The 15508-nt window shown below is 34.2% G+C and overlaps 2 protein-coding genes across 6 annotated transcripts in view; one reads left to right on the top strand and one right to left on the bottom strand.

Moving 5' to 3' along the window:
• Jasper (JIL-1 anchoring and stabilizing protein) overlaps positions 1 to 15508 on the bottom strand; it is a 52765-nt gene that overhangs the window by 18847 nt on the left and 18410 nt on the right. The window contains exon 13 of one of the 3 annotated variants that reach the window (XM_083082562.1): positions 13332 to 13858. The exons of the other annotated variants lie outside the window; for them this stretch is intronic. Coding sequence (XP_082938688.1) covers positions 13849 to 13858 — 10 coding nt within the window. The 3' untranslated portion in view covers positions 13332 to 13848. Of the gene's footprint in view, positions 1 to 13331; positions 13859 to 15508 lie in introns of those variants that run through there. 3 annotated transcript variants of the gene reach the window in all.
• Ndae1 (Na[+]-driven anion exchanger 1) overlaps positions 1 to 15508 on the top strand; it is a 51071-nt gene that overhangs the window by 26869 nt on the left and 8694 nt on the right. For all 3 annotated transcript variants that reach the window (XM_083082559.1, XM_083082557.1, XM_083082558.1), the window contains 16 exons: positions 1449 to 1587; positions 1932 to 2151; positions 2545 to 2668; positions 3459 to 3635; positions 6167 to 6271; positions 8193 to 8296; positions 8745 to 8930; positions 10449 to 10655; positions 10835 to 11247; positions 11444 to 11609; positions 11942 to 12100; positions 12556 to 12705; positions 13048 to 13323; positions 13478 to 13867; positions 14014 to 14121; positions 14337 to 14471. In XM_083082559.1, coding sequence (XP_082938685.1) covers positions 1449 to 1587; positions 1932 to 2151; positions 2545 to 2668; positions 3459 to 3635; positions 6167 to 6271; positions 8193 to 8296; positions 8745 to 8930; positions 10449 to 10655; positions 10835 to 11247; positions 11444 to 11609; positions 11942 to 12100; positions 12556 to 12705; positions 13048 to 13323; positions 13478 to 13867; positions 14014 to 14121; positions 14337 to 14471 — 3059 coding nt within the window. The remainder of the gene's footprint in view (positions 1 to 1448; positions 1588 to 1931; positions 2152 to 2544; positions 2669 to 3458; positions 3636 to 6166; positions 6272 to 8192; positions 8297 to 8744; positions 8931 to 10448; positions 10656 to 10834; positions 11248 to 11443; positions 11610 to 11941; positions 12101 to 12555; positions 12706 to 13047; positions 13324 to 13477; positions 13868 to 14013; positions 14122 to 14336; positions 14472 to 15508) is intronic.

Here is a 15508-nt window from a genome sequence, read left to right as displayed (position 1 = left end):
TTCTGTCCATAGTAAAATAAATAATGGGCGTTTTTAGAATTTTAAAAAATTGTATGTAAACATTTATATTTAAAGAGTGAGAGAATTGCTACACAATAAGTCTATGTAATTGAATTGCACACATTTGCATTTTTTTGCTTAAAGCTATATTTAAAATTAACGCTCAATAGATCAAGGAACCAATGGTGTGTAAAAATATTTTCAAATTTTAAAAATGTAATATAATATTATACACAAAAAATATAATAAATAAATAGAAGTATAAATTATATAATATTTAATCGATTAAAATATGTATGTAATAGATTTTCAGCTTAAACGTTGATTAACTTCAAAGCTCTCTTTATATCAACGATAGATTTTTATAAATAAAAAGGGCAGTCGATTATGGGGAGTGTACCTTTTCCCCCTCTGTGTCATCTATTTTACATAAGATAATGTTTTACCCAACTCTAAGCAAATTACATCACACAATAGGTTACGCAATCGTTCGAATCGGGAGAGATTCTTATTCTTTTTTTCTTTAATCTGCTTTCTATGTGTTCTCTTTGAAGGAATCTTTCTAATGTGCATGCGTCATCTATCATATGGCGTATACATATGGTCATATACATACATACATTTTTTATACCATTTATTTGGTCGATCGATCAACGTCAGGTTTCTTTTATTTCACTTCGAAATTGACGCGCGTCAAAAAAGTATTTCAGAAAAGTATAATTCCTTCGCTCTTTTACGTTATACGTGTTTCGCTCTGATTAATATATTGTTGGATACTTTTGTGCGTTGACATGTTCTCTCGCCGAACTTTGTTTCTTCATCTCGTGACTCTATTCTCATAAGTTTCTAGATACAAAACTTTATCTCGTCTGTTGACATTTTAGTGGACAAGATCTAATTTCTCTTTCATATACGCTACGGAATGTTTCTTTTTAACTATTACATGCATTCGCTGGGGTATGCGGAGAATGAGATGCAACATAAGATGCATGTTCTGAGAATCGATAATTTACTTGCTTGCACATGATTGCACGTAACCAGAAACAGCTATTCTAAGCGATTTGCTGTTCATCTTAACGCGCGGGCTCTCGTGTGATTGTATCACAAATCAATCTCTATTTATGATAGATAGTGTTATGCAAATACATAGGGAAATTGAAGCCACAGAGTCTCTACTGTTATAAAATTAACATATCATTGTATGAATATCTCTGCATTTGTTCAATTTTTTTAATCATATTTTTTGATAAATATTTTATAAGTAATGCTTTGAACAAGTTTCTTGTTTAATTTATTATATTTGTCATACTTGACATATATTCTGATAAATGTCTGTCCTCTGTATAAATCTCTCTTTCTCTCTATACATATATATTTTCGCAAATACTTTCATCTCCAAATTGCAATCTTAAAATTGACGATTCACGTTTTATCGAATGATTGTTTAGTCACTCCACCAGCCCAGAGAGTGCAGTTTATCCTCGGCGAGGAAGTCGGTGACGATGCGCACGAATCGCATCCGCTCTTCTCGGAGATGGAGGAGCTAGTCAAGGATGGCGACGAGATGGAATGGAAGGAGACGGCGAGGTAAAGTTCGAATTGCTACTTCACTTCCATCGACTTAACCCTTTGAAATGCAAACATATGTCGACGCGTGTTTACGATGTCATGCATTAAAATAATCAAGATAATATTTTTCTCTTTCATCACGAAACGAGGAAATAATATCTAATTTTATCTTTTTTATATTTGCAATATAATATAACAATATATTAATACAAAATACAAAATAATTTTAAATTAAGCGATTCAACAAAAAATATTAATTATTCTTTAAACGAGGAATTAAAAAAAAGAATTTTTTAATTATACATGTTTTAAGAGCTTAAACAAAATAATTGTAAGCATCGTATGTTATACATTATGCATAGATGGATCAAGTTTGAGGAAGATGTCGAGGAAGGTGGCAATAGGTGGAGTAAACCTCACGTTGCCACATTATCGCTGCACTCACTTTTCGAGTTGAGGAGTCTCCTTTTAAATGGAACAGTCATGCTCGATATGGAAGCAGCCAGTTTGGAGCAGATAACTGATCTCGTTCTTGATAACATGATTAATAAAGGAGTACTGCCGGTTGAATTGCGAGAAAAGGTAAAAATGTGACAAAAAGCATGTAAGAAATATCATATCTATCATTAAAATAGAAATCTCCGATATCTCTTTTTGGATGGATATAAATGAGTATACTTGTGATTCCACTTTGCTATTGACATAACACTTACATACAAAGGTCATTCATGAAATTTATATATGTGATTAAAGTAGAAATTAAATTATGCGTTCTGAAAATAGTAACTTATCATTAGATATCTATCATCGTTAAAATCAGTTATCGATTTTATGGAAAGTAAAAAATGCAAAGTAAAAGTTCCAGATTCTATATTCAGAATTCGTTTATTTCCCATTCGAATCAATATTTTAAAGTATCAGCCACACATGTGTCGCTAATCTGATCGATCAGGCGGGATATAAATATCGTTTCAGGTGAAAGAAGCCCTTCTCGTGAGACATCGGCATCAGCATGAAAGACGTAAAGACAATAACATGTCGAAGTTACCGATCATAAGATCGTTAGCTGAGATAGGACGCAATCATTCCTCTTCGAAAAGTAAGTTTCATGCCATGGCCCGACGTCAGTAATTTTTTTTTGACAGGTCACCGGATCAGACTTACACATATAATGTACATAATACTTTTAATCAGGCACATGGACGCTCAGAAACAGAGATTGTTTCTGTGTAATTAACACCATCAAACTCCGTTTGCCACATTTGCCTACTTAATATGCTCTCTCACAATACGCGCGCTTTTTATTTCCTTTAAGTTTATAATACTTCATTTTTTGCTTGTTATAATTAGTGAATTATTCTTATAATTAGCTATAATATTATATTTTGTTTTATATTTTTTACCATTATATTTTATGCAATTATCATGTAGCTTTTAAATAAAATAATTATATTTTCCTATATATTTTTTATATTGTAATTTTTGTTATCTAGACTTGCTCATATTTAATTTAATTTTTTGTAATAACTCATAATGACCCGAAATAATACTTAATAATAAAATTGTGATTTCTATATCTGAGATCAAATCTTCTATTATAAAAACGATTAAAATTAAATTAATTTTTTTTAATTTTCCTAATGTTTACTTTTGCGAATATCTGATATCGGGTCCTTAAGAGTTTGTGCTCCTTTTTGAAATTTAAGCTATACTAATTTAATTTAATTTCTCTTAATTTCTAATTCAGATTTTGTTTGTATTTTTACCTGCATTTTTTCCGTTGAAGACCACCCCGGTGTGGCGGTGGCGAGACGAAAGAGTCCGGGTTCACCGGTTCCCAGGGCGTGCTAACTTTGCTAAAACACGTATGACACAATCGACATTTTCAGATTGCGACTGTTCATGTGGTATGCATGCCTTGTTGACGTCAGATTTGCAGGAGCGTCGTGATCCCAAGGATGCCTATGTACCCTCCGTCGCCCGCAGCAGCAGCTGCCCAAACTCGGACACGGCGCCGCTGTCGAAAGAGGCGAAAGACCTTAAAGGGCCGTACCTTCTGGTTCCAGGTACAACTTAGGCCAGTCCATCCGCTAAGCAGCCTTGGATTGCGGTGCTTTCGTGGCTTTTCTAACCACACCTGACCGGAACAACCCACTAACAACTACAACATGCGTGTATTGACAGCCTCGCAAATTATTTCTAATTGCTTTTTAAATTGATACAAAAAACGCGCACAGTTTATTCAATTGCAGTGAGATTTATTACTTAATAAGTCGAATATTTCTTTTAAATATCTCGAATAAAATATTAGAATGACAGCTTGCGATACTATTATAAATTTGGGAGGCAATCGATACGTTTAGCTATAACTTAGTATGATATGATTGTGTATCATAGTGCGTGGTGAAAGTTCAAGCGAGGGTCGAGACAATCTCGATCGTCGTTGGATCTGTCACACGTTGAATTTTTACATCATGGTCATTTCCCAACTGCCTGATGTTTCTTGGTGATTGTCTTGTTCAGTAATTATCAATGTAAAATATTTGGCATCGTCAAGACTATTCATCGTCTTCATTGTGTCATCCATCCCCTTTGTTCTTCGGAGCTCAAGCCGGTCGAAAATTTATAACTTACCAGCGTTTTTTTCTTTTATTAGACGAATTTGGCATACCCCACGTGGTGGGATTCACGACGTGGTTCGCGATGTGTCCGCTAAAAGGTTAGCTTACCAGGTGGTTTATTCTCGATTCTACACGAATTTGCACAAAAAAGTTCTACTTCCTCACTCGTATCTTTCATCTATTCTAAAGTTTCTTCTCTTTCGTGTCTCTACCACATAAGTGATAGAAAACAACTTATTCCGGTCTCTCGTCGATCCTGCCTTTTACTATTTTAGCTATCTCAATGGTACTATAATTGTTTAATGTGTAAAATGCACAAGAATTTCAACTATAAGGACACCACTTCATCTAGAAATACGCGACACGGGAATCTCCTAAAAGATGATACATGTACGAAAATTCGAAGCTTTATAAAACAATTTGCGATTGTTTTCGCACATTCAGTAACATTGATTCAATTTATGACAGATACTAATTTTTAATTTTTATAAAGACGTGTCCTTATTGATGAGCGCAAGATTTAATTATTTACAGCAGACAGTGCGTCTGATCTATCACGGTTGCAACTACTGCGGTCAATTCTATCTCTCGAATATACTAGATATGTCCTGGTTATTCCCGGCACTCACACCGGAAATGAAGTTGATCGTGATTACCAATCTCATGCGATATAACAACTCTATGAGAAGTGAATTGCGGTTTTCGAGCATGGTTTATATTCTCATTATGCATTTATCATTAAATGCGGTTGTCTGATCATCATTTCTCATTAATATTAAATGTTCAATTCGAGCAAGTAAGCCGCATTAAATGTGCGATGATAACACGGAGAATTTCAACACATTTGCAAATTATGGATTTACTTTCGAGCGAACGTGACATTATTAGAGAACTCATCGTTCGCGATTCATTATCCATCGATCAACATGCACGTTTCTTCGTTGACAACTTAGGCCAACGTTTGTAATTCCGATCACGAGGCATGGATCTTTCGTTGTAATCGTACTAGGTGCACGTAATTCGATGTAAACCCTATTCTACTATATATTTATTACACAATTGTGCATTTGTGACTCTCAGTGTTATAATCGAATAATTAATATCTTTTTAGTATCCTAATTATCTCGTAACTAATTAATTTCATTAACATGCAAGAATAATTATAATTTTTTCTTTAATATCATTATTTTAAAACACATTATATTTTGTAAAACATAAGAAAATTAATATTAAATGTTGCAAATGTTTATAATCGTCATAAAATTATATCTTTAGGAATTTTTTCGGTAATTAACGGAGCGTATCTCCAAATGTTGAGAGAATTCCTGGGTTATTTGAATTTTACGACTGCCGCGAAACGTGCTGACAAATATATGGAAATGAAGCGATGCTTTAAAACATCGAAAACGCAATAGAGCTTGCGACGAAATCATTCGAGAAATTTTCCCGACGTCGTTTAATTTATCGTCGCCATTCTTGTCCTTGACGTTTCGCGCGTGCTTTTTATATAAAAATAGAAACAATTGCATGCACAATTCTCTCTCTTTTTACGATGCAATCAACACACGCGTATGTACATGAAATATCCCGGAGTTAAACTGTTTGTTCGCACGCGATAATTCCTTTTCCAGATCAAATCTTAAGATTAAGACTGAAAGCGACGCATATAATAAGGCAATTACTTTTAATCTCGATTACGAATATTCAGTTATTACCATCAAACTATTTGCGTGATGATAAATAAATATATCGAATTGTATGTGTGTATATAATTTAATAGATGATATATATATTATTATAAAAATCATCGCGTTTATTATGTCAAAGACGCAGATTGCTATGCATTTTAAAAAGGATTTCGAGCTCGAAACACTCGCGAATTACCGCGACGGCGGGTCATTCTCTCCTGCCTATTTTCGCACCTTCCTTTGTAAATAAAAGACGATCCTGGTGTTGTGTTTCATGCTCATTTTTAGTGGAGGAATCGAATTCCGCTCCGGCAATCGCCGGCGCAACAAGTCATGGCAGTGGAGCAGCGCTGAATGTTGGTAGCCGCTTCCTTACGATACCCGGCAATCCCGGTAAACCGCTTTTCTCTGTGTTCGCTTTATTACTCACACACTTTCACACATTCGCGAACCTACATTAATCCGTAGTGAAACGCCACACGTACACGTAGATTAATTTGTAGTGGCAATTATCCGCGCTGTTTGTGTGCACGCGACAAATGAGAAACCATCGTGAAATCGGAACAGCTTGTTATTGGAACGCGGAAGACTTAACGAACTTCGTTCCGCTTGCGACAAATTATCTTTAATCGCGCCACGAGGGGTCTTTATCGCAAATAACGATGGTCAGCTCGCAAAACGCACCAGGCGTCATTATTTCTCTTGGCATTTCGTAAAACTAGTCAGATTCAACGTGAAAATAAAAGGTCACTTCCCGTGATTTAATTATTTTTTCATAGACCATATTTGTGTGCTAATTATTTGTTATAAATAATCGAAAGATAATCGAGATTAATTGGCAAAGAAAAATAACAAAACATATTTCTTAAAATCTTTCTTGCTTATTACAAAAATCACTGTTTTATGTAAATATAAATATATACGGCAAATGAATAGCATATGTTATTTATATTTTGTACTAAAAAGAATATTGGAAAGATATTAATAAAAAATATTTTCTTATGCATGTCATGCATTAAAGAGCGAAAGAATTATTCAAGAAATGTCTGAGCGTGTATTAAGATTAATAAGATTATTTATTTGCGCAAGATTGTCATATAAATATAGAAATTGGATTATCTCGGTCTCTTTTTTATGACAATATTGTCGGAGAAACGATATGGGATATTATTCCAAATGGTTGTCAGTAACCGTTCTTGACATTTGATGCGAAGGTCGAGTATTACTTTAAGAATACTACCTTCTGTTACGATAGGCTTTGATCAAATAGAGATTCATTTAAACAAATAAATCGGTTATTATATCGATTTCACGCATTGACAAGATTCAAATTTGATTACAAATAAATTAATATGACCACTTTCCGCGATTATATTGAACCGCTTAATGGACATCGGTGCGATTTAATATTAAATTTAATCTGTATCGTTATAATTAGTCATATCTTTTTCTCGATTATTATTAATTTTAATCAGATGATTTAAACGGCTGTTTTGTACATTATACATAATAGTTTTAATCTTGATGAGAATTTGGTTAATGTATTTCGCAAGATAGCATATTTAATTTACGAAATTCAAAGGTAATTGCGATATCGGATTATTACGAATAAAATAAAACACTATACATATATCGGATCATTGATTGTTCATAGTTATGCAGGTATAAAAATTAATATCCTCGTTCACGATCGAAAATTGCTAAAAATATACGTTCTTCCATTAAAAACTTTTAATGAATATTTCTTATCATTATAAAAGATAGACAAGTTTCAATCTCATGAAGACGCAGCTTTGTGAACCTGCTGTTTATTCAGAAAGAAACTTTTATCTCAAGATATCGTTTATGAAATAAATGTCGAAATGGCATATTTAGTTTTGTAATGTTTTTAATTAATATCGTTTTAATCTAAGATCAGAAATCCGTTGTCTTTAAAATATTTATTCTACGGAAATAAAATATCTTACATTTATAACTGTTAATAAATGCAGATCAATTTTTTTGGAACTTTCACTTATTTTTCGGTTATTTTGCAAACATACTAATGAATTTTCATGGCAAATGTACAGGCAAATTTTATAATGAGATAAAGACGCGTCCTTATTCTTTTTGATTCTCTACGGGAAACTGTCTTAAAGCGGAACGTGCTGTTTTAGAACGAGTGGCTATGAAATTCAAACAGCACAAAATTGCAATTTAACTCGGACGTGCGAGAATTAGTGACGCATGGGCGGATAAAAGCCATGACAAGGGGGTTGCACCGATTCAATTTATGCGTAAAAATGCAGTAGGCAGTAAGCTAGATCTCTTTCAGGCCAAGAACCAGGCAGCAATGGTATGGACCGAAGTCCCAGCAGCATATCCATCAGCAGGAATCACAGCTCTTCTGCATTGGAGAATGGAGATGTTAATCATAGGGTTGGTAGATATATTATTTGGATATTATATTTCTAACAATAGATACAATTTCAATGTATTTCAATGTAAATGCCTCACAATGTACTAAATATGGCATTTAATTTCAATCATCAGATATAGTTTTGAGTTATTATGACTAAATCATTGTAAAAAAGACTATGTAATGTACAATTTAACTTCAAAATATCGAAATTTAATTTCGAAAATATCGAATCCGTTTATTATAATTATTTTTCGATTATTTATCGTCTATTTATTTTTCGACCTTTTTTTCTACCAGTAATATCAGATAAACGAGAAATTATTTTACTTTCTAACTTTCGCAAATCTCGCTTCTTTGACGAAAAGTTTTGTATGAGTTTTTCCCCTTTAATATTAAGGTCGGCCCTCCGTTAAGTAACGCGAGCAGAGTTTAACCCGAGCAACTTTAACTCTATTTTCTCATTAGGGTAATACGCACTTTATGAGAAAGATACCAGCCGGTGCCGAGGCGAGCAACATACTCGTGGGTGAAGTCGATTTCCTCGACAAAACTTTGTCCGCATTTATCCGACTAAGTCAGGCTGGGATAATGGGTGACCTGACAGAAGTTCCTGTTCCGACAAGATTCATCTTTGTCCTTTTAGGACCGATGGTAAGAACTTTATCGAGATTACAAACCATGCGAGCAAAACGTAAGAAATAAAATACGATCGCGATCATTTCAGATACCACTTCGTTAATTGTGCAAGAATCTCTGTAATAAAACGAGAATTTATCGCATACGATATCGTATACGACAGATATTTCGTTTTAATTAAATTGCACGTTACACGTGCGAAAATAATACAAAACATTTAATTCACACTCTGCAATATTCCAATTGAATTTACGAATTTCTCTTGCCATCTCTGATCAAAAATCTCGCGATTATTATAAATTTTCTTTCTTTTCATATAAAGTTAGGTAAATTGAAATGCGATCAAACTTAGCAATTTATTAAGCTTTTCCTGTTCTCTTCGAAAATAATAAGAAAAAATAGCTTTCTATGATAAAGAAACAAAATAATTTTAAAGTTATTATTTTCACTTTTCTACAGACTTTTTCGAAAAGTGAAATGTTATTTTGAATACTATGAATTTGAAAGTGTTGCACGATTTTTATACGAATGTCACATACATTCAGAAAAAGTTACAGCTCATATACTGGGGGCGAAAGTGTTCACGGTGTTTGAAATATCAGAACATCAATATAGCGCGTGTCGCAAATAAAACGCTGGCAACTGTGATTATATCAAATAAAATTGCCGTACATACAAGTGCGGTAGCCATTAACGAATTCCTTGACATGTTTCTGAATCGTCAATTATCTGCACGAATCAATATCTACTCGGCTATTACAGTTGATATCAACTGTTCATCACAGACAATCGCGCTCGACCTCGAATGGAAGTCTAAAAAAAGAGTATAACCAGTCCGAACCGCCTTTAAACCATTTGTGCAAGGTCTTCTCTCTTCGCGTTTACATATTACATATATATTCGCACGTCTATCAATTTAAGACTCGTCGAAAAGGCCGCTTTCACTAACACAACGCGGCAATTAAACCTTCAATAAAGCAGCCATGCATACTGATTGCGTTTGCTGACTATTGTCTCGAGAGACCTATATGCAAAGTAATTTAGTTTCGGCGCAAATGCAATTTAAACACGATCACGTGTTTATTACAGCTTAACATACAATGACTTTGCTCTCCATATGTTTCTTCGTACAATTCCAAACATGTGTGTATGTTTGCTTTTAAATTTAAATGTTTTTATCATTTGCCATTGATATATAATGTGCCGGTGATAAGAAATTAGGTCTGTTCATAAAATAATGTTCCGTAATTTGCGTATCAATGATATCCAAGATAAGAGTAAAGAATAGAATATCATAAAAGTATATTAATATTAAAACAAATCATTGAAAATAAATTGAACGATGCACGCAAATACAGTATTATTTATATAATATGAATTTAATTCCTAATTAAATATAATTCTAATTATATTTAAATATCTAAATAAATTTCTAATTTAATATAATTATTTAATTTAATATAATTATCGGATATGACGAGATTGTAATATTTATAATATTCGCTTATATTTCACATTGCATGAATCGATCAGGGCGGGAATTCGGGTTTTCACGAGATCGGTCGGGCTATGGCGACCTTGATGTCCGACGAAGTCTTCCATGACGTGGCTTACAAAGCGAAAAACAGAAATCATCTTTTAGCTGGGATCGATGAGTTCCTAGACGCCGTGACGGTATTACCGCCCGGTGAATGGGATCCGGCAATCCGAATAGAACCACCAGCTGCTATACCATCACAGGTGAGAATAGTCTCAAGCAGAAATAAAAGGCGATAAAATATTCTTGCATATTTACAGCAAGAGATTGTCCGGACAATTGAAGTCATTAAAATTAAAACTGATTTCAACTTTTAACTTTAACGTACACGTTCAAAAAGTATTCGTTTCTTCTCAATCGCGACTTAATTCGATGTCCTTAGGAAATCAGGAAGAGGCCCAAGGAGGAAAAGCCTAAGGAAGACTTCGACGAGGAGGCTGATGAACAGAAGCTGAGGGAGGAGTCGGGTCTTTCGAGATCCGGAAAATTATTTGGAGGATTGATTAATGACATTAAAAGGAAAGCTCCGTTTTATTTATCTGATTTCAAAGACGCCCTGGCGCTTCAATGCGTAGCATCTTTCATCTTCTTGTATTTCGCTTGTTTGTCGCCCATAATTACCTTCGGTGGATTACTCAGTGAGGCTACCGGGAAGAACATGGCCGCGATGGAATCACTAGTCTCCGGTTTCGTTTGTGGCATAGGATATGGATTCTTTTCCGGCCAACCCCTAACTATACTCGGTTCTACCGGTCCGGTTTTGGTTTTCGAGACAATTGTCTATGAATTCTGCAAGTGAGTCTCAAAAGAAGTTGATCTAAAGTTTTACTAATAATAGCTTTTTACAGTTTGATGAATCTCCTCTAAAATTTAGCATCCTAACTTTCCTCAAAGATAAAGAATATTAAATATAAATTTTTTCTCAGCAACACACATTTTCTTTCTTCGCGGATTTCAAGATAATTTGGTCAGATTGTTATTCTTCTTGCAGAAAGGTCGACTGGAATTACATGTCTTTTCGCTTCTGGATCGGCACATGGATAGCCACGATTCTACTCATCCTCGTGGCTCTTGACGCGAGTGCTTGCGTCTGTTACATCACTCGATTTACAGAGGAGAATTTTGCAACTCTCATCGCCTTCATCTTTATCTATAAGGTGAGAAAAGTCGTAATAGCATCTATCAATATCATAGATAGATATGTTATATCAATAAATCTTTCGAAATTTTTTTCGTTTTAAAGTCATTAAAGAAACCGCAAAAGATAATTATTCGAATTTTTTCACAATTTAGCATAAAACTATTTTTACTATTTTTTTATTATTAAACTATTATTTATTATACAAATTATAGAAGCGAGAAAATGAGAGATAATTTATCATCAGCAATTATAATAATTATTGTACTAATCAAAAATTTTTCATATTAGAAGAGATGTTATGATAGTACTCTATTTAATTTATTATTAAGCGTATCAATATCATTTTAGGCTATCGAGAATGTGTTGTCGATCGGCAAGAAATATCCCTTGACCACCTATTCAAGCGAAACATTGGACTACAATTGCTGGTGCAAATCACCAAACATCAGTCTGCCATCCAGTTATGATAACGTGAATTGGACGACATTGGATAAAACAGCTTGCGAGGTAAACATAACATACAATTATTTTCTATTTATAGTTCGTCTGTTTAGCTAGAAAACAACAAATAATTTCGTTGCATTAGAACTTTTGAGATCTGTCAACATTGAATGCACTTTAATTAATAAACTCTATCAACAACAAAGTTATTAATGTGATCTTTATTTTTCTAGTTTATCGCGTGCGTCTCGTTATAAAAATTGTAGACTTTTAAATAATTTGTTTGACATCTCTGCAATTGCGAACGGTAAGAAACGCAAAAGAAATGTCAAACATACACACAAATATCTCGTTATATTCAATCACAATCATCAAACACGTACGTTTCTTCTAGTATATCCTTTTTGAGAAATCACAAGTTCCTGCGAGCAACTAGATTACTAGGCGTTCAGAATCGGAGAGAAAATACGCTCTTGGTTATGATTTCCCTTTGGCATCTTGTTCATTATTACTTCTTTCAGAATTACAATGGTACGATGGTGGGCGACGACTGCAACGCACCGCATTATGTACCCGATGTGTTCCTCATGTCAATTATTCTATTCATGGGCACGTTCTTATTGTCAATCGAGCTCAAGGATTTCAAGAACGCTTTATTTTTCCCCTCGAAGGTAAACATAAAATAAAATTGAGAAGAATTTTAAAAATAATCAACGTATCAAAACTTTAATTTTCTAATTAAAGAAAATAGTTTCAAAATTCATCATTACTTTTATATTTCAAATTTTTCTATAGTGACCATTAATCGTTATATATATTTAATATAATTATTAATATTATTAAATAATATATTTAATATGATATTATACATATTAACTGTATTTATGGATGCTTCTTAATTTCATCGTTGATATCTCAAGATAATTACATTTCTTCTTCATATCGAAAATCCAATAATTTATTCTCACATTTGGTACACAAATTTATTTTTTAATATTCTATTATTATTTCAGGTAAGACAAGTGGTGAGCGACTTCGCAGTAATAATCGCAATATTTTCTATGAGCACATTGGATCATTTCGTGGGCATCCCAACACCGAAGTTGGAGGTACCGACAGAGTTCAAACCAACGTTAGAGGAACGAGGATGGATAATTTCGCCTTTTCAGCACAATCCGTTGTGGAGTGCTATTATTGCATGCCTCCCCGCTTTATTGGGCACTATATTGATCTTCATGGATCAGCAAATCACAGCCGTTATTGTTAATAGAAAAGAGAACAAATTAAAGGTGAGCGATTACGCTTGTCAAAATATTTCTATTTATTCTCAAGTATTACGTGAATGCGTAATAAATTAAATGACAATTAAAATAGTAAGATATAACTGAAGATTCACTATGACATCGATCAATAATTTCGTAAATATTTTTTTTTTCTTTACAGAAAGGATGCGGATATCATCTGGACCTCTTCATTCTGGCGATTCTTATCCAGATATGCTCGGTGATGGGACTTCCATGGTTCGTCGCAGCGACGGTCCTCTCCATAAATCACGTGAACTCCTTGAAGCTGGAATCTGAATGCGCTGCGCCGGGTGAGAAGCCGCAGTTTTTGGGTGTTCGCGAGCAGAGAGTTACTCATATATTGATTTTCCTGATGATCGGATGCTCGGTGTTCCTAACACCAATGTTGAGGAATATACCGATGCCGGTGTTGTTCGGTGTCTTCCTGTACATGGGCGTCGCGTCGTTGAAGGGTCTCCAGTTCTTCGATAGAATTCTGATTATGCTGATGCCCGTCAAATATCAACCAGATTACATGTTCCTTCGGCAGGTAAAAATAGATTGGATTTATCAGCTTTATATATATTTTCCTTTTAATAAAATGATTCGAAAAATATTGAATTTAAGATGCTTGGCAGTCAAATATTATTTCTATCGTTTTATTTCCAATATTTTAAAACAAATATATTTTTTTAGGTGCCATTGAAGCGCGTACATATGTTTACTGTAATCCAGCTTGCCTGCCTCGCCTGCTTGTGGATTATAAAATCTTTCAGTTCTACTTCTATCCTATTTCCCTTAATGGTGAGTAATTGGGGGTGGAGGATCCATCGGTTCGTAATTTTAAAACATATTAAAATAATTAGAAATAGCTACTAGAACATTAATTTGTATTTTACGAATGGAAGAGAAATAATCAATTATATTGTTATAAAACCTAGAGCTAATTAATCTTTTAGATAAATAAATTAATCTCGCTAGAGTTTGCAACGATTACAAGTTTGTCTCAAATTTTACAGCTCGTGGTAATGATTGGCATCCGTAAATCCCTGGATCTGATGTTTACGCAACGCGAGTTAAAGATCCTCGACGATATAATGCCGGAACCGAGCAAAAAACACGCCGAGGAGCTTCGGAAACTGGAGAACGGCGAGGTTAGCACCGCGACACGAATATTAAACGCCATCAATTGTTGCAAATAGCATACAAACGGTGATCACCTGGCGAATGCTCGCCCCGTGGTCACTATAACTCTCTCCGACTTTGGGGAATCCGCCCTTTGCAGAGAAAACGACATGTATACCACGTGCGATCGGAACGTCACCTAAAACGAATCAGTTTTTCGTCGCTGCGTAAAGACCAGATTCGAGTAAAGACATATAAGCTAGGATATAGTTTAATTTGAAGTGCATTATATCATGTATATGCAGAATAATTTATTCTATAAGAGAGCCAATTCGGGCTTTAATAATTTAAAAAAAACGGGTGGACCAATGTGATATATATATATAAATATATTTCTACGCAAAACGCATACTTTTTACGATTATTGTTGCATCGAAACAACTCTTTACTCTTTTCTGGTTGAGAATTTCGCAAAGGACGCTTTATCGCCTGAACACACCAAGACGACGAGAATGGTATCATGCAAACATTTCGAAAACGCACACAGACTGTTTTCAGTCCACAAAATTTTTTTTTCTTTCGAAGCACGAAAGTATTTGCCACTTTATGAAAATACTCGTTGTCTGTCAAACACTTTTACGCGTCGAATTTTTCATCCGATATTCTTTCAACGACTCAAGATTTCGGTCTCGAAAGCCATCCTCTCGTCTTCCATCCAGCATATGTGCCAAACAATTCTTCAATCCAGGTGGCTTACCGACCAGTATTAAAGTAAATGTAATAATAATCGTTGTTGAATTTTTGAACACGGTAGACTTTTGGATACCGCAATCTTAAATATTTGTATCGATAGCGTTGTTGTTGTAGCGAAATTAGGATAATGTGTTGAATGCTGATCGTTTCTGCGAGCGCTTCTCGAATACGTCGACGGCTGTCCGAAATTTTATTTTGCGCAAAACACATTTCGCTTCAGATTACCGATTATTCTTCTATGATGAACACATTATTCTATGATGCATAATGCTCTTTGTTTGCTATTTATAATTTTAGGCGAATTTAAAGTAGA

The sequence above is a fragment of the Camponotus vicinus genome, unplaced genomic scaffold (genome assembly GCF_025532165.1).
Source record: "Camponotus vicinus isolate PSW18456_S1 unplaced genomic scaffold, iyCamVici1.0 SCAF_11, whole genome shotgun sequence".
Classification (NCBI taxonomy): Eukaryota; Metazoa; Arthropoda; class Insecta; order Hymenoptera; family Formicidae; genus Camponotus; species Camponotus vicinus.
This window is presented reverse-complemented; position numbering and strand designations above follow the sequence as displayed.